General features: G+C 46.3%; 1 protein-coding gene across 1 annotated transcript in view; it reads right to left on the bottom strand.

Annotated features, from left to right (window-relative positions):
• QRICH2 (glutamine rich 2) overlaps positions 1-24663 on the bottom strand; it is a 433653-nt gene that overhangs the window by 120542 nt on the left and 288448 nt on the right. The window contains exon 12 of the mRNA XM_086930698.1: positions 14506-14670. Coding sequence (XP_086786824.1) covers positions 14506-14670 — 165 coding nt within the window. The remainder of the gene's footprint in view (positions 1-14505; positions 14671-24663) is intronic.

The following is a 24663-nucleotide window of genomic DNA, read 5'->3' as shown; positions in this document are numbered from 1 at the left end:
GACCGACAAACCTTGGGGTACTCCGCAGTTGAATTCCATGGGTTCGGAGAGGAAGGGTGGTAGTCTGATTCTTTGGGTTCTGCCTTTGAGGAACGAGCAGATCCAGGCAAGGGCAGTTCCTTGTATGCCGGAGTCATGGAAACTGGCGGTGAGTGTGCAGTGGGAGATGGTGTTGAATGCTGCAGAGAGGTCGAGTAGGATCAGGGCTGCGATGTGTCCTTGGTCAAGGAGGGTGCGGATGTCATTTGTGGTGGCGAGTAGGGTGGTCCCGGTGCTGTGGTTGCTGCGGAATCTGGTATGGGAGGGGTCGAGGTGGGAGTTTTCTTTGATGAATTTTGTTAGTTGTGCATCGACAGTCTTCTCTGCAACTTTGGCGGCGAAGAGGAGGAGAGAGATTGTACGGTAGTTCTTGCGATCCGTGGGATCTGCTGTGGGCTTCTTGAGTAGGGGTCTGACTTCTGCCCGTTTTCAGTCGTTGGGACAGATGCCGGTCTTGAAGGTCGCGTTGATGGTGCGTCCTAGTTCTGAAGCGATGGCGGCTCTGTGGAAGATGTGCAGCGGCCAGGTGTCTGTGGGGGCGTGAGGTAATATAAATTTTATGGTCATGTTGTGTTCCCTAGCGAGTACCCCACCGGCTCCATGTACGAGTTAAAAGTGCATGTAACTTCCCTCCTGCATCAGCTATGAAGACGCAAATACATTTGCGTCCAACGTTAACTTGTCCTCTTTCAGACCCACCATGAATGGGTTTGATGGTCCGTTCCTAAGTATGCTATGCCAACGTCTTTTTGAAGTGTACTCCTACGTTTTTCAGCTTGGCTGAAAGTAGGCCCTGAATCTCTGCCACCGAGCCTCTTCTCTGGCTTCTGACTGCGAGGGCCTCTGCCCAAGCAGCCCCCGTACCCGTGAACTCTGACTTACTTCTAGCGCGGCCCTCCGTGCTCAACTCAGCCTGCTGCCTGCCAAGATTGACTATAACCTTCGAGTTATCTGCTTTCCTCCCCGAAGATACATTCCAGCCTGCTAGCTTCAGTAAACATCCTTCCTCAGCTACAGGGCTAAAGGGCCGACCTGTCTTTATGCAAGTAATTCATAGCCTCTGTTGCCATGCTTCCATGGAAGGCCCCATGCCCCCACGCTTCTCATACAGACACTCAGGCGCTTATACACGCACTCACAGCAAGTATAGAATAGCTTCTGCTCTAGAGACCTTTCTGCCCAGATAGCTTAGTTCCTAAACATCAGATATCAGATATGATAGAAGCACAAGTTGATCTGACATGCCAGACTTCTGTCTCTTTCCGTCAGTGTAAATGTCAAGTCCCCTGCACCCCGTCTATCACACGTCATGCAGCTGCGCGCGCATCCAAGCTTCTGGTTTCTGCTGACATTGCAACATTCTGTTAGCACCACCCCTTGGTGCCACCCACTTGCGTCACCTATCAGTGACGTTTCTAGCACACACGCCTAGTTTACGCCTAGTTTACGCCTCTTGATGATGTACTAGCACCACGTGTATACTGTTATCTTGTCTTCTCTCAGCTGTTACGCCTCTTACATTGAACATTATGATGTAAATCAAGTATATAAGCTATGTATTGTCAATAAACGATGGCGCGCTCATCTATCCCTTCTGACACCCTGTGTGGTGGTCAGAACATGATATCCTGATTCCTTTATGAGGAATAAAACCCTTAGAAACTCTTACACCACGGACTCTGTTTTCCTTCATTTCGATTGAGTTATTATTGATTAAGTACTTACCTGCATAGAAATTAAGAGAGTAAATTAATTATTTACATCATTTTGGCGCCCGAACAGGGACCCCTCCCCCACCTCACGCGCCGGAAGGTGCGTTGCAATCCGTGTCCCCTGCCATCAGTTAGACGGACAACACGTGTACTGGCAGGATTTCCTGCATCCCCCTCTGACACACGGAGGTGACGAAGACTGCGATCAGTGCCCAGACGAGGCGGTGAGGAGTGCGGAGGATCCCGACCAGAGCCCAGCCGAAGGAAGCAAGGTCCGAGGTGTGAAGAGGCCCACCAGTTTTCCGAAGTTTTCCGAAGTTTTCCGAAGTTTTCCGAAGTTTTCCGAAGTTCCGAGTCGAGTCCAGTCGAGTTTTCCGAGGCCTTCTGTTTTCCGTGCTTCCCGGTGAGTACCATTGCTGGGTCGTATCTAGACGGGTTTGGGTACGCAAGTCCGGTCTGCACTGTTTTTAGGCAGTGTATCTGTACTGTTTAGCAGTATACAAAGTATTTCGAATTTCTGCACTGTTACAGCAGTGTATCTGTATCGTTGAGCGGTACATTCAGAGTGGGGGGAAGTTAGCTATGTCTTTAAATGTTTCATGTGATTAATGTCGTGGTATGAATGTGATTGTTTTTGTGCATTATTGTGTTTTTGTATAAATAGTTACAGTTGACATTAAGTATCAAGGATCAAGCATTCCAGTATCAAGTAGGCACAATGCCGTTTTTTAACAAATTAAAGCAGATAGGAACTAGGAAAGGGATGTTAGAGGAAGAGATTCCAATCCCCCCTAGGGACACTCCAGGTAATTTCATGTATAATAAGCATGGCATAGACGCCATCTTGTATCTAGAGTTATGGACCGATTATACCAAGCACTTAGAGGAAAGATACCGATGGCCGGTTAACGGAACATGGGATGCCGAGTGCATCATAAAGGTAGAAGAAATATTACGGAAAAAGAAAGCTAGACAATCTCAGAAAGACGCCATAGAATTTTGGCGTAAGGAATCACGTAAGCGTGCTGATAGAGCACTCCGGAGAGAAGACAGGCTTAAAGAATCAGAAAAGGCCCAAGAAAACGAATTAGTTACTGAGGGAATTCGAGTAAAAGTAGAACAAATAGATCGTATCCAAAATGGCAAAGTGAACAACATGTATCTTTTGGCCGATGGTACCCCTGACGCCATTTCAGAAATACCGAAAAATTTGCCGTCACCATTAGTTCCAACTAAAGTAATGCATAAGACTACTAAAGACATATTCCTAAATTCATATCTCGAAGATGTAGCGCCAGCTTACACCAATCTGCCTGTTCGTGCCCTGCCTACTGACAGGGCCGGGGGTGGTACTGCCCCCCCAGATCACTCTCAGCCGACACCGAAAAAGACTAGTTCCGTTCCGCCAGCTCCGCCACTTCCCTCACCTAAAACTGATTTGCCGAAACCACTTCAATCAGATCCTACTAAAAGACAAATTCAGATACTGACTACACACAGAGATAATGCCCAAGCTTCCGCTTCAGAAGGTGCGACCGCGGGTCTCCAGACCCCGCCACCGACTCACAGATTAAATCTCAGAGGTATGCAGAGTCCTCTTACGCACAGATCCCCCCGTTCTTCTAATTCATCCCGTCTTGATGCACTAAAAGAAAATATGTCAGTTTGTAGATATGATCCAGAACCTGGACAGGACGACTTAATGATATTAGCGTCTTTACGGTTAAGATCTGCTACTGATAGTCTGTTATGTTATGCAGGAATGAAGGAGCGCCTAGATAGAATTTATGAGTTCGTTCAAACGGGAAAGGACCCCGACAGTATTAAGGATGCCCTGGAGAAACAGAAAGTTAACATGCAAGCACTGATACTACGATTTTTCATAAATTGTCTAATAAGAGAACGAGACAGGCCCGGAACAGATCAGAGTGAATTAGATGCATTGAACAAGTGGGGTCAAAATATAGCTGATGGAAAACATGACAGACAAAATTGCATAGAGGCCATGTATAAAAAGATTAAGAAAGCAGTGATAGCAGTACACGAGAAAGAGAAAGAAAAGGCTCCCTCCGAAGAGGAAGAAGAATCTGAAGAACCAGAACCAACTACAAGTACTATAGCATATGTAGGTAGGGGAAACTACCTTAGGAAAGGTGTCCGTCCGGAAAGCAAGAGAGTTTTCTTCTCTGCCTTAACGAATCCGAATTCTGCTGAGCATCAGTTCCAGGAAACTGATAAGCGGCTTCGAGATCGAGTGGGGTACCATGTACTCAATTCTATGGATGAACAAGAATTAGCCCGATCAGCGGTATCATGGGCCGAAAATGCAGACATATATAATGATGACACCGTAGCACAGACATTTCTGAACCTCTCCCCCGACGAACAGAAATTAGCAGGGGTATATATGATTCAGCACCTTCTCATTAAGTACAGAAAACATTATTCCGATCCAGGTCCCTTACATGAGACACTAGAAGCACTACTGATGGATAGATGGAGAGGCCTAAGCACTAAATTAGTTCAAATAATTCTAGAACAACGACGCAGATATGATACCTTTGTAAGTCCTGAATATGTCCCCGCCCCACCTCCAGAAAGGAAAATGTACCATATGCAGTGCGGGAGTGGTATTGAAAGTCAGAACCCCTTACGAGAAGTGCACCCTGTTATGGGTGAGGATAAAATTTTGAAACGCGTGTATGTGCACACGCCTCTGACTAAATTAGAACTGTTAGAAATGAAGAAATTAGTACCATGCCATGATAAAGACCCTGCAGGTTTCCATAGAGAGCTTAAAGACATGTTATTAATGGGGGACTACACATATGATGATATCATGAAAATGTTGAAAGTATTATTGCCTACGGGAATATTCGAGAAATTAAAGGAAAAGGAATGGGAGGTGGGAGACACAAAGATTGCCTGGGCAGAAATAGAAGACGAAGAGAAAAAACGGGTTCCAGGGTTAGGCCTTGGGGACAAAACTAAAGCATTACCAGGCTTGATAGTACAGGTCCTGCCCAGATTATTGACAACTAGAAAGGAGGATTGGGATGCAATCTCGTCCTGTAAACAGAAACATGATGAAGATACTAGCGACTTTTATTCAAGATTCGAGAAATGTTTTATTATCAATAGTGGCCTCCAGCCAAGTAGCGAGTCGTACCCACATCTTTTTGTATCAAAGTTAGTCGAGAATTCCCTACCGTTAGTTAAAAATAGAGTGTATAAAGTCGAGAGTACATGGCAAGCAAATACGCCATCCCAGATGTTACAAATGTTACAATATCACCAGAACAGAATTAGGGAAGAACAAGATCAGGAACAGAAGCGCATGAAAGACACGAAAATGAAAATGTTAGTAGCCCAGACGGTCCCATCCGACAGTCACAGGAAAGGTACGACCCAGACAAGTCACGCTGCAGCTCCTGTTAAAGGGACATGCAATTATTGCAAGCAGCCAGGTCACTACGTACACGAATGTGCAGTTCTGAAACATAACATAGCGACAGGTAAAACTAAAGAGAGACCGCATCCGCCTAGACAAGACCATAACCAGCATCAGTCTACACAGAATACACAGCCCATGCATGCATCTGCACAGACAGCACAGACCGTAGCAGTACCACAGCCACAGCCCATTGCTGCAACTCAGCAAGTCTCACAACAGATGTACCAGTATGCCCAGTCTGCTTATCCCGAATATTCCCGATATACATGAAACAGCCTAGAGAGGGAAGGTGGCTTGCCTCTTATCGAGATTCCTGTAGATCAAGAAGGTCCTTATGTACACAGTCAAGTATTGGGGAAAGATAGAAAATTTTTAATTGACACAGGGGCAAGTCGCACTACAATAAGTCATGACGAAGTTCCAGGGGCACCCCTCTCAGGCTCACACAATGTTTCCCTTGGTTTTTCAGGACAACCTATTGTAAATGAAGTATCAGAACCAGTTCCCCTGGCTGTGGGTCCATTATCACGCGTTACAGACCTGTTACTAACAAAATCATGTCCGGAAAATCTGTTAGGAATTAAAACACTGAAAGCTCTAGGAGCTATAATATGTTGCTCGCCGGAGGGGGTTAGACTCTTTCTGCGGGATTTCAAGGGTCATTACGTCCTTCGTGAGTTTGACGTCAGATTGAAAAATGTACCTGATTACTTGTGGGCAAAAGGCCCAACTGATGTAGGATGTATGCACATTACACCATACCGCGTTACCCTCAAGGCAGGTGTTGTATTACCCAGAATCAGACAATACAAGTTACCACCCGATGCTGTAGCGGCTTTACTGAAAATCATTGAAGAGCTCATTGCCCAAGGAGTGGTCGTCGAGACCAACTCCAATATCTGTAACTCACCCATCATTCCGATTCTTAAACGTACTGATCCCAATGCACCGCCAGTATATCGGCTGGTGATTGATCTTCGAGAATTGAATAAATGCATTATCCCACAGTATCCTGTGGTCCCCGATATATCATCTCTCTTGACTGCTATTGATTCAGAAGCAACGTTCTTTACTGTAATTGATCTCAAGAACGCCTTCTTCAGCGTGCCTATCGATCCAGAGAGCCAATATCTCTTCGGATTCTGTTTAAATGGACGCAGTTTCAAATTTTCGCGCGCACCTCAAGGATTCACAGAAAGCCCCAGCATCTATAGTCAAGCACTGAAAAGACAACTAGATTGTATTCAAATGCCAGTTAACACCGCTTTACTACAATACGTCGATGATCTGCTGATCACCGCACGAAGCGAGCCCGAATGTGAAAAAGCATCACTGACAGTTTTACATTTCCTGGCCGACAAGGGACACAAGGTGTCTCCTTCGAAGCTACAATTCTGTGTTCAGCAAGTTGTGTACTTGGGTCACTTGCTGTCCAAAGTGGGGAGACAGCTCACTCCCGATCGCATTCAGTTAATTGTGAACATGCCGCAACCCAAGACACAAAAGGAAGTGCGGGCCTTCATAGGCCTCACCTCGTACTGCAGACAATGGATTCCCCAGTATGCATTTCTAGCTAAACCACTCATCCACTTAACGACACAGGAGGCAGCGACTTCGACTGTCCTCCCTTGGACTCAGGAACACACACGAGCTTTTGAAGAATTAAAGAAAGTTTTATGCCAAGCACCAGTTTTAGCGACACCATGTTACAGCAAACCGTTTACACTTTTTGTTACAGAACGTGATGGCACAGCGTTGTCTGTCCTCACTCAAGACCAAGCAGGTTCACATAAGCCTTGTGCTTATTTTTCTAGTACATTGGATTCAGTAGCTCAAGCACTCCCTGCGTGCTTAAAGTCAGTAGCAGCAACAGCGTTAGCAATAAGACAAAGTGATTCAATTGTTTTAGGTCATCAGTTAACAGTTCAAGTACCACATTCTGTAGAGGTTTTGTTAAACAGAACCCAGACTCAACACTTAACTATAGCACGACTGACAGGTTATGAATTAACACTATTCCAGCCACACATAGAAATCAGACGTTGCAGCATCCTGAACCCAGCAACACTGTTACCTACAGTTAGGACAGATCCAGCTCCGCATGATTGTATAGAAATAATTAATGCAGTAACTAAGCCTAGACGAGACTTAACAGATGTCCCATTGACAAATCCAGACCTGACACTTTATGTGGATGGTTCATGCATGAGAACAAGTACAGGAGAATTAGTGGCCGCGTACGCCGTGACCACTGAAACTGAAATTAAAGAAACACATCGTATTGACACACTGTCTGCTCAAGCAGCAGAGCTCATCGCTCTGACTCGAGCCTGTATTCTAGCCAAGAACAGAAATGTTAACATATACACAGATTCCCGCTATGCCTTCGGAGTTGTGCACGACTTCGGAGTCCTCTGGCAAGAACGAGGTTTTCTGACTTCCCATGGGGCCAAAATACAACATGGCCCCCTCATTCAAGCACTGTTAGAAGCAATACATTTGCCCTCGGGCATATCAGTCATGAAGTGTAAGGCACATACTAAAGTCACAGATTCTGTTTCCCAGGGTAACGACCTGGCAGACCAGACAGCAAAACATACAGCCCTGACTCACACCCAGACTACTGATGTGACAAAGACAATAGTCCAGACCCAGTGTATGGCAGTTAGAGATCCCGCCCTAGATGTAATTGATATCCAGACACATGCTACTCCAGAAGAGATAAAGAAATGGACTGAACTAGGAGGGATCCAGACAGATCAAGGTTGGGTGACGAAGGGAAAATCTATATGGTTTCTCCCCGACTCAATGGTTCAAGTCATGATAAATACAGCACATAGTCCTGCCCATCTTGGAGAGAAAGCCATGTTAGACAGTTTACAGAATCTCTGGTACAACAAACACTTACGAGCAGCAGCAAAACAGAAAGTGCGTACTTGCATGATCTGTTGTCAGTTCAATCCAGGTAAAAGTGTCCCTGTTGAGCAAGGTGGATTCCATCCTCCCGATCACCCTTTTGAAGTCCTCCAGATGGATTATATCCAGATGAATAGCTGTAGAGGATTTAAGTATGTCCTTGTAATTGTTTGTGCTCTGTCCCGCTGGACCGAAGCATACCCAGTCCCAGACTACACTGCTCCGACCACTGCTAGACAGTTGGTTCGTGAATTCTTCCCACGGTACGGTTTGCCCCGTGTCGTGTATTCAGATAACGGACAGCCGTTCTCGTCCGAGCTGATGAAACAAGTTTCCCTCTTGCTAGGATATCAGTGGAGGTTCCACTGTGTCCGACATCCCGAAGCAGCTGGCCTTGTAGAAAGGCATAATCAGACACTAAAAATCCGTCTTGCCAAGATCTGTCAGGAAAAAGGGGTCGACTGGATAGTCGCCCTACCCGTGGCACTATTCTACATGAGAATGGTCGCCCACTCGAGGTCAGGGCTATCCCCGTACGAAGTGGTCTTTGGCAGACCGCCGAATATGTGGGGGACGCCCGTTCCGAAAAAGATCACTGATATTGATTGTAACATGTTGACAGATTACCTTGCCTCCTTGATGTCTGCACTCCAATCATGTCGTTCACAGGTTGCCGCAGCCTTCCCTGACAACACCGATGTAAAGGCGCATGAGGTCCGTCCAGGTGACCTGGTGCTCGTCCGGAATTTCGACCGGAAAAGTCCGCTGGAGCCCCGCTGGAAGTCTCCAAAGACCGTTCTGCTTACCACCAGGACCGCCGTGAAAATCGAGGGGAGAAAGGGGTGGGTCCACACGAGTCACATCAAACTATGCAATGAACTAAAAAACGGACTGAAACAGGACTCTGACTCGTCCACCCCCACCAAAGACTGTGTTGAAGCACAAGACGTTACTGTGCCTAAAAGAGAAAAGACTCCTCAAGAACTTTACCGTATGAAGCTTCGATCTAGCAAGTCAGACAGTTTAATTGTTTAAGTCCTCCCCTAGGTGAATCGGTTAAATAGTTTCTGACATGTATCCCCTAGATCGAGTTAGAGAGAGAGAGGAAAAGAGAAGAACTTATTGCAAATCACTTCGTAGTCACTGCATAGTGACACTAATAATCATGTTTATTCTGAGTATTCTAATTATTATTGCCAGCATTCTGCTTCCTATGTACTGGCCTATTTTCAGGCGTGAACAATCTGCTTACAATGTCTCTGCTGAACACACTTTTAGTGAACTTCCCGCACATGAACTCTCTTACAGACTTGCGCTGCGCAACAATACATTCATTAGTATGTTACACCATTCCCATCAGACAAATAATGCTACAGACTGTTGGATATGTGGTCGACTCCCTCCCTACCAGAATTACAAGGGAGCTCTGCCTCTCTTTCCGTACCCATTCACTCACAATGGCTCCTGTGGAGCATGGTTTAAAATAATTAATTCTTTAGATCCTGATATTGCTGTTTTCGATGGGGGCTGGGTTTGGGGAAACTTGAACTTAGTCCTGCTCAACGTCTGTTATCCTGATAAAGAAGGACTTCCCACTCGAATAGGAACTGATCTAGAAAATGAAGTATATGGATTAGGTAATTACACAATTAGCCTTATGATCCTCACTGTTGAATCTGAAACTGCTCCAGTTCTGCCCCATATGTTAGTACTACCAGTCACAGGTGAATTATGTGTTAGCAAGAAAGGTTCAGTACACGTAGGTCATAGTAAATGCACTACTGTGGTCGAGTTCAGTGACCATGGTAAATCGTCCTTCAAAGCTACCAGTCATTCCTACTTTGTTTGCGGCCATACCGCATACATACGTTTGCCTCCAGATTGGGATGGTACCTGTTACATTGCCTTCCTTCTGCCACCTGTTTTTCTAGCCCCTCCTGATTACCATAGAAATACGAATCTAGCACCGAATAGACCCAAAAGAGATATTCCCCTTGTCGACTACACAGAAACGGCATGGGAACAGTACACTGATTTCAATAAAGGATTCTTTTTCTTCCTAGGGCCTGTCCAAAACAGTAAATTAATACGCAGATTAACGAGAACACTCGAAGCAGTAGTGAACGAAACTGCCTCTGCTCTAGGTAACTTAACAGAGGAGCAGTCTGCTATACGGACTGTTGTCCTTCAAAATCGTCTTGTGATTGACGTCATCTTGGCAGATAGAGGTGGAGCCTGTAAGGTCATCGGGTCAAGCTGCTGTGTTTTCATTCCACAAAACGCACCATCTGTCTATCAAGCAATAACCCGCTTACATAAAATTGCAAATCAGATACATCAGAATCCAGGCACCTGGACTTGGTCCGGTTGGTTCTGGACTACGTTAACAGCTTGGGGATGGAAGATCTTATCCTTCCTAGGCATTGGCCTTGTTATAGTATTCAGTTGTTGCCTGTGCCTGCAGTGTGGGCCAGCGATATGTGGACTGTGTGCCACATCCTGCATTGAGCATTCCAGTTGCCTCTCAAACAGTCAAAGAAAGAAAGACGAACATATAATGTTACAAGAACAAACTGATCGATTTATGAGGATCGATATATCATGAAGGGTCCGTAGGGAACAAGGAGGGAATGAGGTAATATAAATTTTATGGTCATGTTGTGTTCCCTAGCGAGTACCCCACCGGCTCCATGTACGAGTTAAAAGTGCATGTAACTTCCCTCCTGCATCAGCTATGAAGACGCAAATACATTTGCGTCCAACGTTAACTTGTCCTCTTTCAGACCCACCATGAATGGGTTTGATGGTCCGTTCCTAAGTATGCTATGCCAACGTCTTTTTGAAGTGTACTCCTACGTTTTTCAGCTTGGCTGAAAGTAGGCCCTGAATCTCTGCCACCGAGCCTCTTCTCTGGCTTCTGACTGCGAGGGCCTCTGCCCAAGCAGCCCCCGTACCCGTGAACTCTGACTTACTTCTAGCGCGGCCCTCCGTGCTCAACTCAGCCTGCTGCCTGCCAAGATTGACTATAACCTTCGAGTTATCTGCTTTCCTCCCCGAAGATACATTCCAGCCTGCTAGCTTCAGTAAACATCCTTCCTCAGCTACAGGGCTAAAGGGCCGACCTGTCTTTATGCAAGTAATTCATAGCCTCTGTTGCCATGCTTCCATGGAAGGCCCCATGCCCCCACGCTTCTCATACAGACACTCAGGCGCTTATACACGCACTCACAGCAAGTATAGAATAGCTTCTGCTCTAGAGACCTTTCTGCCCAGATAGCTTAGTTCCTAAACATCAGATATCAGATATGATAGAAGCACAAGTTGATCTGACATGCCAGACTTCTGTCTCTTTCCGTCAGTGTAAATGTCAAGTCCCCTGCACCCCGTCTATCACACGTCATGCAGCTGCGCGCGCATCCAAGCTTCTGGTTTCTGCTGACATTGCAACATTCTGTTAGCACCACCCCTTGGTGCCACCCACTTGCGTCACCTATCAGTGACGTTTCTAGCACACACGCCTAGTTTACGCCTAGTTTACGCCTCTTGATGATGTACTAGCACCACGTGTATACTGTTATCTTGTCTTCTCTCAGCTGTTACGCCTCTTACATTGAACATTATGATGTAAATCAAGTATATAAGCTATGTATTGTCAATAAACGATGGCGCGCTCATCTATCCCTTCTGACACCCTGTGTGGTGGTCAGAACATGATATCCTGATTCCTTTATGAGGAATAAAACCCTTAGAAACTCTTACACCACGGACTCTGTTTTCCTTCATTTCGATTGAGTTATTATTGATTAAGTACTTACCTGCATAGAAATTAAGAGAGTAAATTAATTATTTACATCAGGCGCCTGAGTGGATGCCTTTCATGGTCGAAGTGGTGTCTTCGGTGGTGACTGGGGTCCAGGAGGGGATGGTGGGCAGGCTGGAGTTCCTGGAGAAGAGATGATTTCGGAGTTGGGTGTCCGGTCATTGAAGTTATCATAGAGGCCCATGATTTTCAGGTGGAAGTAGGAGCCGAGCTTGTTGCAGATGTCCTGGGATGGGGTGATGTCCATGGTTTTGCTGGGGGACTTGGTGAATTTCTGGATGAGGCTGAAGAGTTCTTTGGAGTTGCTGGAGTTGGCGAGGACCTTGTTTTTAATGAAGGTCTTTTTTGTGGATTGAATGCATTGGCAGTATTCTGTCATGGCGTTCCTGTAGGTGGTGCGGTCTTCTGACGTTTTGCTGTTTCTCCAGTTCTTCTCGAGAGATGTCCGCAGGTGTGTCTAGATTCTTGGAGGTCGGCGGTGAACCAGATGGACTTCCTGGGTCGCTGTCTGTCGGGGTGACATAGGGGGGCGAGTTTGTCTGTGGAGTTGGAGATCCATCTGTGGAGTTCTGTGTCTGCGAGTTTGGCGATGGTCGAGGTGGTAGGGGTGTCGTGGTTGAGGGTGGCGATAAGCTGCTCCTCTGTGAATTTGCTTCACTTTCTTCGTTGAGGGCGTGGTGTAGGTTGGGTTGGCGTGGGTTTGTTGATGAGGAAGTGTACCCAGTGGTGGTCCATCCATGGGGGTTGCATGGTGTGGCTGAAGCTGATGTTGTTCCCACTTGCGAAGGTGGGGTCAAGGGTGTGTCCTGTCTTGTAGGTAGGGGTGGTGATGAGCTGTTTCAGTCCGACATTGGCAAGGTTGTCCAGGAGTGTGGCCGAGTTGGGGTCGTTGACGTGACAGTTCAGGTCTCCGATAAGTATGTAGTTCATGGAGGCAATGGTGTGAGGGGCGATGAGATCAGCGATGGTGGTGGCAAACAGGGTGCGGGGTCCGGGAAGTCTGTAGGAGAGGGTGCCGTTAAGTGTGTTTCTAGGGCTGGTCTGGAAGTGAAGGTGTTCGGTGGTAGAGAAGGAGTCGCTCGTGGTGGAGGTGGAGAGTCGGAGGGAGCTCTTGTGTGCAATAGCAAGTCCTACTCCTGGGCGGTTGCGGCGGTCAATCCTCTGGAATGTATCCGTCAGTCATGGCGGTGGCGAAGTCGGGGTGGAGGAGGCGTCTGTCCAGATTTCAAAGAAGAAGGCGACGTCTGGTGAGATGGTGTCGAGGAAGTCCCAGATCTATATGGAGTGTATGTGCAGGGAACGTACGTTGAGGAGGATGCACTTCAGGGCTTTGGTGTTGTCGGCGTCTGACTTGGGGGCAGTGGGGGTACAGAGGGTGGTGAAGGTTTGGCGGCAGTGACTGCACGAGAACTGGTCGTGGGTGGGGTTTGGCGTGGACAGCTAGCAGTTGTTCCTTCCATTGTCGAGTGTGAGCAGGGCAGCTCTGTCGTAGTGGTGGGAGGAAGGAGATCCAGGGTCCCTGGTGCTGGTCGAGGTCGGGTGCAGACGGGCTTACGCGGCCGCGCAGTGGCCGCCATTAACAAGGGGAGGGAGGAGGGAGGGAAGCACAGCTGGGAGGCGGGAGGGCAAAACAGTTAGGGGGAGGAGCCCTGGGGGAGCAGAGGCAGGCGGGAAAACCGAGCATGCAAACAGGATGAGAGTAATCAGCAAGCAGGGAGAGAGGCACAAAAAATTGAAGGCACAATACAAGGACAATAACAAAAATGAAGGCACAATACCAGGACAATTACAATAACAAAAATGAAGGCACAAATACCAGGACAATAACAAGAATAAAGGGACAATACCATGAAACAGACAGCCAGGTCTGGCACAAGCAGTGAGACAAGCAGTGAGGCAGAGGCGACGCGGGGTCAGCGGCGGTGGCTCAACAGCGGAGCTGCTGAGTGAGAGAGCGGGTCCCTGGCTGGGAGGTCAGAAAAAGTGAACTTTCTCTCTAGCTCACTTCTGTGGTTTTTGTATTTTAATCTTTTAGGTATACTTCGATAATGTTATCTAGCATGGGGATCCAATGAGCAAAAAATAGATCTTATATTTCAAAGCTGTCCTAAAAAGAGGTCCCCAGAATATTTCTTGCCCGGGTCCTCAATACCCTCAAGATGACACCAACAGCAGTGGGCACTAAATACTCGGATGCCAGGTGCCATTGCTACAGCAGGGGTTATCTGCTCTTTTTATACATGGACTGCAATTGTTCCACTACCCTGCATCCACTGGCCAGACCCAAGAGTTGGTAAAGGGAACCTCAGTTCCCACCCGGGAAATGCATGGCAGCACATGTACCGCAGACGCAAGCGCCCTGAAACACTGCACATACCTATGGGGGTCTGAGAGAATAACAGGAAAAGTACAGCAGGCAATGAGATCAGACATTCACTGGAGTAGACACATAGCATGGCCTGTGGCGGGATGGGAGATACTGAAAGAGGGTTTTTAAGTCATGCAATTTTAGTTCAAACTGCTCGAACACGACGTTGGAGGAATCTGGTGCCAGCTGCACTCACCTTGGACTCCATCTCCGAGGAGATCTTGTCTACCACGTTCTGCCAGTCTTGTTCTTGCACCGTGACCTTGTCCAGCAGCTCCTGCATCATCTTGTGCAGCTGCTCATTGGTGGCGTCGAATTGCGTGCGGCTCACCTTACCCTCCAGCAAGCGCTTGTCTGCTTTCTGAGGAAAGAGAGAAAGAAGGAAAGCAGACAGTGCTTAATTTGTAAAAAAATAAAATAAGTGTCAAGTCCCTCCTTAGGTCGCCACCCCAGTTTGCACCACCCGTTACCAATGCCGGGGCTGCCATTGACAGTACTTACAAAACTAATAACCATCCCACTGCTACAAGTGTTACAATTCAGAGTGTTCAAAGCCCCCCAAAGCTGTAAGAGTAGCTTGGGAGGCTGCTATTAGTTGTTTTAATGGTTCTTTGCTTAATAAACAACTGCTGTTGTGGTCCTCTCTATATTACACAAACAGTGCCACCATGTGGTAACTGTCAAAATTCCCTGTGTTGTAAATTAAGTGCCAGTCCCAAGCCCCGGAAACCACTGGTTCAAATTAAGCATTATTGGCAGGGGAGGAAGCGAGAAACGGCGTCCAGAGTTTAATTTTCGTACACACCACAGTTTGACACGAAAACATTGCAATTGTTTTTGAAATCCAAATAAACCTGAGCCACTGTCTGCTGCACACACAGCAGGCTCCCTGTGTTGTAGCTACCATTGGTGCGGCGTGTGCAGTGGCACCGGGGTGCAAGGATGTGAGTGGCCTGCTAAACTCCAATCATAACTGTCTTTTACTACCAACTAGGGCATAAATGGTCCTTTTTTCTTCATTTGATTAGGGTACTAGGCTCTCTTGCTACGCCACTGTAGACAGGTGGTGCAAATATGCAAAGTGTGGTTCCCACTATTCATGTGCTCGAAAGCTTGCGGTATGTTCTTTATTTCTTATGGTTCTTCAACACTTCACAACAAAAGCATTTTGATTCTCTTGATGAAGGACATTAACCCCTCCCATGCTCGTGACTGAACCTGTCCGTCACGAGCCTCGGGTGGGCTGTGCTGGTGACGGAACGGTTCCGTCACGGCCTGCTCGCCGTGCCTGCGCGGCGCAAATTCCGCGCCTGCGCTGACGTTCTAAAGAGGAGCGGTTCCGTCACGAGTACGGGAGCGCCGCGCGGCCCCGCCTCCTCCTTAGTGCTGCGGCGGAATAGCCGCCGCAGCGAAGGGGTTAAGTACCTAAGCCTGTCTCCGGCTCCAGGTTGCTAATGGGTCCAATGATAAACCGAGTGGCTTCTCTTCATTTTGACTCTATGGAGCCGGTCTGTGCACAGGGATGAAGGCCCAGATTTACAAAGGTACTACACAACGCTGAGCAGCAGCCCAAGTTGCTGTGCATCATTGAGTAAGAAAGAAAGAACAGGACAGCGCCATATCTACTAAGATACGGCAATATCCTGCCCTCTCCCTAGCACTGCCACAAAATCAGGCTGCTGAGCGCCATGAACACACTTGTGCATCATAGTGCAAAGGTGTCGGCATCACGTTTAGCATAGGTTTTCTACTGGGAGGCTACCCTTTCAGTACAAAATACTATATTTAGACTAACATTAAAACATTTTTTATGCCTGCTTCAAAGTTGAGTTCGTTTTTAGTCACAAACCCCGTCTACTATTGTTACTTGAAATGGTTTTGCATCAAAAACCATGGGTGGTTGCATGGGAATTTCCACGTACCACCCACAGAATGCCCCTTAATGCAAATGAATGCAAGGCAGCACATTGTGCAGTTTTGCGATGCTTTAGGTTACAATCCAATGTTGCTTTGTGCTGTTTTGCGTTAGTTTGAGTCAACTTTCCAGCACAAAATATGTTTTGCACTAGAAAACAATTAATTAAAACTAGAAGAATAGTTTATGTGTCTTCCAACCCAGAGTGGTGGAAGTCGTTCAGAGTAGCCCAGCTAAGTGACCTTGTAAGGGAGGAGGTTGCAAGGCCTGACATCCTGTCTCGCAGGGGAAGGTGTGAGACAGGGCCGTATTCTTAGCCTCAACCTCAGTCTCCAGTACTGGATGGTTCTTAGAGGGAACACCAGGAAGAGAGCCTAGTCTGTCCTGTCGGACCGTTCTTCGAGGGGGATCTCCCCGTTTTAGGTGAGCTGGGAGTGTCTCTAATCAGGCCTCCATCAGTTCTGGTGTCTGGCAGTGCCACTCCTAAGTGGAGGGTGCGGAAGTCCAGATTGAGGTGTTACAGGGGGAAAGAGTCCCCAGTGGAAGAACCTTTGGGTCAGGGCCCAGCCAGAAGGGCTGAGTCACCTAGGATTGGCCATGGTGATGCCACTTCTGTCCTGGGGCATCTTTGCGCACTGTCGGAGGGACAGGAGGTCGTAAGCTCTGCGCCAGGCAGACTGTCACACGACAAATAAGGTATGTGTAACCCTTGGGGGGGCATGCGTGCTCCCCATGATGTCCTGGTTCGCTGGGCATCTGACCAAAGGGTACAGTCCCTGGGTTAGGGAGCCAGAAGCCGGTGTTTATTGACCTGGACTTCAGGGCAACTGTAATCAGTGTCCTGACCGGTTTCCCTTCTAGGGGTACCACTCCAGAGGGGTGGTGAAGGCCTAGTGGGGATCTTTAGGGTCCCTGGCTGAGTGTGGTAGTACTACCCTGAGAGCAGGTGGGCCCATCTTAAGTGAAGGGACCCTGCTCTTCAGAAGGGAGGGTATAGGGCTCTGGAAGGGGGTGCAGAGGGAGGGAGTCGTCGCCTCTGACCCCGATGCAGCCGGTAAATGTGGATCCCAGGTGGCAGACCAGTTGATGGAGAGAGGTCCTGAACTGGTGGGAGAATTGTGATATGGTGGGTGCTTCTCCTGGGAGAGTGTGGAACCCCAGAAGTAGAGGTAGAGTGAGGAGACGCTTCGCCGGTGACCTGAGGGTGCGGACCCTAGGTTGAAGGATTGATGGTAGTTTGGAATTACACTCAGAGGGAGAGTGGAGAATGGTTATTATGTGCCAGGGGTTACTGCCCCCCACTCTGTGCTTTGGCAAGGACCAATGCCATCTGGATGGCCTAGGGCCTGGACCTGTCCATGGACAACTAGGGAGTACCAGTGGTGTAGCCTAGTTGGGCCTGACAGTTTTTTTTCAGAGGGTACCACGTGGGTTCAGAGTGGCGTAGAACCGGAGGGTGTCCCTGCAGTGCAGGCCCGCGTCTGTGTTCTATCGCCCGAAGCAGGGAAGCCCATCAAGGTAGTGATTGGTCTACCCTGCGTTTTGGCTGGAAGCAAGTTGTGTTGGACTTGGCCCTTTTTGTAGGTTCACCCCTAAACTTTTTGCATTTCTCCCAGCCTTCTTCTTTGTGTAGTGTTAGTGGTTTTAGGTCGCTGGGCACTTTAGCCCTGCGGTCCAGTGTAAAGTGCGTGTGCTCTCTGATACATTTAATGGGAGTGAGAGTGGCCTGCCCTCCCATCGGAATGCCTGGGGGATCCCCTGCGTAGTGTGTGTCACTGGTAATTCCTGTTATGAGAGTAGCAGTATGGTCAAGTCTGGTATGTATGAAATTGTTAGAATAAATGCTGTGCAATGGTGTGTGCAGATTTATTATGACTATGTGAGAAATGCCACTTTTAGAAGTTGGCATTTCTGTGTGGTATGTGTCCGCCTGCCTGATGTTAATTGCATGTCTGGTTTTGGAGGGACATGGCAGGCCAGATGTGGGTTGAATAGAGAGATCTGCAGTCGGAGTATGGGGAGGGGTGACCCTTTGATCTGAGCAGGGCTGTGCCTGGCAAGGTGAATGATGGCTCCACCGCCCACTTTGCGGCTGATAGCAGACCCCCTCTTCCTCAAAGGCAGATGCAGTGGTATAAGTAAAGGGGCTGGGACCCCATAAAATTGCACGTCAAAAGGGAGGGAGAAGGCGGAACTAGCTAGGTTGTATATTTTACAGTACAACACAAAAATCCATACGTGATGGATCATAGGAACCTAGCCAGGGAGAGATTGTAGGTCCACCCGATTTGGGTGTGCCTAAAATAGAAAAGAAAAATGTATTTTCTTGAGTCCCCTCACTCACCCATGGTTGCTCCTAGGTGACATGCTTCATCATTGGGGCCATCCCAATCATCTACTGCTTGGGGCGTGCTATGATTTGCGAAGGATACGTAGGAGCACTGGATTGTGAATCTATGTATTGGGAATGTGGTGTTTTGTGCTACTTTAAAAATACCTAACCAGTAAGCCAAAGTTTAATTTCTGCTTCTAGACGGTGGGATAAAAAGGGGGTAGATAAAAGGAAAAATAAATGTATATGGTTCTAGTCCCTAAGAATCCGTAGACATGTTTCAAGGTCTCCCTTACACCTTTTCTTCAGGACAACGTGGGGGCCAGCCCCATGTGTACCACTCCGGAGAACAAACCTAAATTAAGGTGAAAATCAGAAAAAATACAGAAAGCACATCTATTATATGTGCTTTTCAATTATACATACGGTTAATGCTGTACCTGCAGTGTCTGTATTGTGGGAGAAAAAGTAGATTATATATTAGTACATACTTCCTGCCCTAAGGGCAGGTCACGGTTTTTAGGCAGTGGCTGATCAATGTAGTCGCTGCCTATGAAAATTAAATGCAATGGTAAAGTGCTCTCGTGCTCCTAAAATTAAATAAATAAACAGCAATAGGCAGTGATAAATGTTCCACTGTATCTGGTTTCACTGTTTTTGTTCACAGTCTGCTGTTAAACGTATATCATGAAGGATAAGGTTAAACATATATCATAGAGACACTCGTTGCACTGGACACACTTGTAAACACACACGAAAATCATCACTATAGCTGTTGTGGGCCGCTGCAGCTTAGTAGCTGTGCCGCAGAGTGCCCGCCTTTAACCCCTGTACTTTCACAGCTGTGCAGCACTTAGTACCAGCTGCAATGTTTAGGTCTGCGCAATTTCGCACATGGATTTTGCTGCATTGGCAGCCACCCTGACACTTTGGACATAGGGCATTTTGAGCCCTGTTGAGAAGGCCAGTTAGCCAGGGGGACTGTTAGGTTTGTGGGCGCCAGGCCCTAATGCGATGGATGTGGTGCTAGGAAATGTGATTTATGTAGTATGATTTACGCACCCTGTTTTATCCCTCTAAATGTGGTTTATAATTATGAGGTTTTGCAAACTGTATTTATGTTTGAGTTATCCTTTACTGTGGTTAATGCTAGTGAGAATATTTCCTAAGGTGAGTTATGCTTAGGAGGCTATGGTCTAATATGTTTAGGCTTATGAGGTTGGCGCAGGATATATTTCACGCCTAATGTGATACTGTGAATACTATGAGTTATTATACAGAATGATGCTGAGTCCAGTGTTTGCCAGTAATTACTGGTTGTGTTCTATGCTTATTATATGTTCTCCATTTACTATCTCATGTGTATATAATCCCCTGTAAATATTGCCCAGTGCCAGTTGGAACAGTGTATATTGTGTGATTACTATTCTAATGTGCTTTATGATAATACAAAGGCTATTTTTGATTTAACCTTGTGTGGAGTTCCTTTTGTGGTGTGCCTAGTATGTTGTTGCTGTGTGGGTTGCGCAAATGCTTTACAGATGGCCTCCGGGATAAGCCTAACTGCTCGTGCCAAGCTACCAAGGGGGTGAGCAGGGGTTATGTTTGGCATGTAACTCCCTTGCCCTGACTAGAGTTGTGGTTTCTGCCTGGCTTAGGCGCAAACCCTAGCCAACCAGAAATCCCATTTCTAACAATATCTCAAATGGATTCTTCTGCCAAAATATAGCACCTGAAAGCAGGTATTTAACAGCATTCTCCGCATTAGGCTCACAGCGTCAAATCTGTCAGCTCCCCCAGGGGTATAAGAACAGCCCGGGGTGGTTCTCTGCCAGAGTAACTGAATTACTTCAAAATCTGGATGAAGAGGCATTGTCCTATGTGGATGACATTTATCTAACGAATGATGACCTGGAGGAATACTTGACCAGAGTGAATACCATAATATTGGGATTCACATCAGAAGGCTATACATTTAAATGTAAAAAATCAAAAGATAGCCCACCTCAATGTCCTATTTTTGGGATATGAGCTCTCAAGTGAAGAAAAAATCTTAGCAGCTAACTTTTTAGAAAAGTGCGCTCTGCTCCAACCTCCAATATCATTGAAAAATGTACAATCGATACTGGGATTCGTGAACTTTGGCAGAACATAGATTTTGGATTATGCAGAAAGGGTTAAACCTTTCTACGAGCTAATAAGACCCAATTTTTCAGTTAGGCAATGGACACAGGAACATATAGATATCCTATGTTCCCTACAAACGGACATGATAGCGTCTAAACACTTAAAAACAGGTGTGAATGTTCACAACCTAGAGATCTGTATAGTTGCAGGTCAATCAGGGTACACCTACCTAACATACAATGAAGGTGAACCAATAGCATATAAGTCACATTTGTACACAAATGCTGAGATACGTTTTGCATCAACAGAAAAAACTCTGACAGCAAAGCAGACTGCTGTAGTGAGAGAAAGAGCACTGGTTCAGGGGAAACGAATAATTGTCGTGACTCCAGTACCGGACATAGAGGCTGCGACAAGGGCAAGCGTCCCTAACGCAAAAGTCTTACATCTGAGATGGATACAATGGGCTAATTCTCACAATGCAACAGATGTAGAATACAGGTACGACTCAAGTCTAAAAATACAAGCATTCCTGCAATACGAACAAGAGCATCCTCTCCCGATTAAATAATGCCGCTAGGTAAGTATGAATACATAATTTACACTGATGGATCTGCTCAACCGGCCACTGAAAGTAAACAACAATACGGCGCCGCATGCCCAATCATTAAAGGACACATGCATGATGGAAAATTTCATCCAAGTTGTACAAAAAAGTGTCTAGGTGATTGCACAGCGCAGCTAGCAGAATTAACAGCTCTGTTACTGGCACTGGTAAATACGGATCGAGAATCCCCCACACTAATTGTGTGTGATTCGTTTTACTGTGTACAGTCGTACAATGAGTACTTACACGACTGGGATCAAAATGGGTTCAAAGATGCAAAAGGTGGCACAATTAAGCACAAAAAGATATGGGAATAGGTAGTGGAGTTGAAAAACGAACTACCGAGAGCTCATGTGATACACATATTCTGTCACTAACGTGATGGCACATTAATTGGCTGATGAAGCCACAAAGGGAGCTGTACGCATGGCTTCTGTAGCTGCAATCACTCATTCAAAAACAAGAATAGACAGTGAGATTATGGTTGCAATTACTGAAACACGCAAAGAATCCCCACTTCCGAAAACATTTCCACTCAAGTACTCCTATAAGTAAGATGCAAACAACGTTCTTGGAGGGCAGTGTATGTAGATATCAGAAGATAATATTGTTCAGGTAAATGACAATACCACCGGCTGCATTTTCTCTGGGGTAATACTCCCTCTCCGTAACACGTATTGAGGTTACAAAGAGGTGCAACAGGGTAATAACACACATTTTCGCATGATCTGAGCTGTATAATTCAGAATATTTTGTTTTTTGCTTATTGGTGTTACCTGACAAAATTCACACAGGGAAAAATGCTGGAATGGGGTAAAATGTGAGCATTACTTGTGAATCAAGTTTGGGAGCAAAACCCCAAAACCCGATCCATAACAAGGACCTTAGACTTATGCTTGAGTTCCTTCTTGCTCTGTATACTTAAATGCTTTGCCTTAACTTGAACCTTTGAGGATCCCGTACTTCACTTTGGACACATTATTTGCTACATTCAGAGTCAGAAACAAAGAGCTCTTGCACTTTTTCCGAGCTGAGCTCAAAAAGGGCATGTTTATCAGAGAATGCTACTTCCTCCTCTCTAGCTTATTTGAGACTTCGATGAACCACTATAGGAAGACAAAGGGTATAGCGCCCAATATTTCTCCCTTCAAGTGTCTTTGGCTTAAAGGGGCACCCAGACTGGCAATGGTCCTAGGCCAGGAACTTGGTGGACTCTCTATGTTCATAAATTCATGGAAAATGCCAGTAACACCTAGACAAAACTTTAATTGAGTGTTTTCAACAATCCACAGATAAACCAATTTCTTACTGCCATAATGAAGAAAAATAATACATATTATAATTTTACCTTTTCTGTTGTGGTTTACAAACACAGCTGTCCTGATCTGAAATGTTAACATCTGGTGTCCAGCCAGTGGCTTAAAAAATGGTGCTAGGCATGGCGTTTTGTGGAACACTAGTTGATAACCTGGGGTATCTCCATACATGCTGAATGTTGACACCAGCAATGTAATTTTTTTGTGTAATAGCAAGTGCCCTTTACAACCTACCCATAGAGCAGTAGTAGCCAAAGAATGTAAATATACATGATTCCTAATGCAAAAGAATGGGGGAAATGGGATGTTGGAGTCACCTTTAGAAACTACATCATGGTACATGTTCTTGGCAGGCTGGCGGGCCTGCAGTAGTTTCCACTGTTTGGGAAGAAAACAGCAGTGATGTTGCATTTCGGTTTGGGGTTAAGATCTTAGCTTTAGAGCATAGGGTTGGCTTAGAGTTGAATATGTTGAGTCTGTGTTTAATGTACCATTGAGCAGTTCCATAAATTTATTTCTGTGTTGTGGTGAGGAACTGTTATATTTTTTCTCACTTCAAGACTGAGCATTCAACAGGAAATACCATAGTAGAAGAGTGAATCAACAATTTACTAGATGAGACCATCCCCATTACCACCATAAAGAAAGGAAATATAGAAAAATCAACACCATGGTTCAGCACTCGCCTAGTCTCCCTTAAAAGGGTGCAAAAAGATAGGAAGTGGAGACAAGATTATGAAGAAAACCTGAAACTTGCCTATAGGTTGACAACTAGACAACACCATCAAGAAACCAAAAAGGCTCAGGCATCATATTACGAAGCTTTAATGGTTCAAGCAGCTAATGCCACCAGAGAGCTCTTTCATACTGTTAAGTCCCTCACCACCTCTAAAGCAGAAAATCTAATGCCCATTCCTTCAATAGCGAGTTACAAAAGACAAAGGAAGTTTTACCAACTCTCCCAGAGACACATGCCATGCTGGAGAAGGCATTACGTCTCTCAAATGTTCCAATGATCACCACAGACGCAGTTCCAGACTTATTCGGAAAAGTTAAATGGGGCTTGCCTTTAGTCCCAGCCTTACCCAATATCCTCCTTCCTGGAGCATGACAAATGTTACCCATTCTCCTGGATCTCCTTAATGTATCACCTTTCACTGAAACAGTCCCCCAAGCCTGGAAACATGCTGTGGTCAAACCGCTGTTACAAAAATCTAATCTTGACCCTGCCTCTCCTAGGAACTACAGACCCGTACCTCCACTCCCAGGCATTTGGAAAATATTAGAGAAGCACATCAACTAACAGCTCTCTCTATTTCCAGAAAATTACTCTCTCCTTAACTCCACCCAGACTGGATTCCATCCAAAACATGGCACAGCTCTGCTCTATTTGCAATCACACAGGAGGTAAAAGGGATGCTGGACAAAGGAGTGTCTGGGGTCTTCATCCTCTCTGACCTGAGTGCAGTGTTTGACCTGGTTGATCACGATACCCTTGTACTCAGGATCAGGGAAATAGGAATAAAGAAATAGTGCTTTAAAGTGGCTCTCTTCTACTCTAAATGATAGGTCCTTCCAGATCTGTGAACCCCCTGGTATTCAGAGGTTGTCCCCTTGAAGTGTGGGGTCCTACAGGGATCTGCACTTAGCCCCACACTCTTCAATATTTATGTGCGGCCACTGGCAGACATCGTCAAGGAATTTGGAGGGTCAATCGTACCCCATTAGTCTAGCCATGTACATCGGTAGAGGATCAAGGATGCATGCAATGACCTATGCATCACTGGGAAGTCTTCTGGTAGCAATGCACTATATAAATCTGCAATACATACATACCCTAATGTCCCTCTCACATGCGGGAGACTTAACCAGCTGCTTCACTGGATCGGGTGACCAGCGGCAACACAATCAAAGCTGGCTGACAGCCATAACCCTACGAATAGGGTCTCACAGTAGTTAGTAGCTGCATATTCTGAATACTCGTCTGCATCACAGAATATAGAATCTGCTTCATGAGGAAACTTTAATTAAATGGAATTCTGGTCTCTGTTACCCTT

The sequence above is a fragment of the Lissotriton vulgaris genome, chromosome 7 (genome assembly GCF_964263255.1).
Source record: "Lissotriton vulgaris chromosome 7, aLisVul1.2, whole genome shotgun sequence".
In the NCBI taxonomy this organism is placed as follows: domain Eukaryota; kingdom Metazoa; phylum Chordata; class Amphibia; order Caudata; family Salamandridae; genus Lissotriton; species Lissotriton vulgaris.
This window is presented reverse-complemented; position numbering and strand designations above follow the sequence as displayed.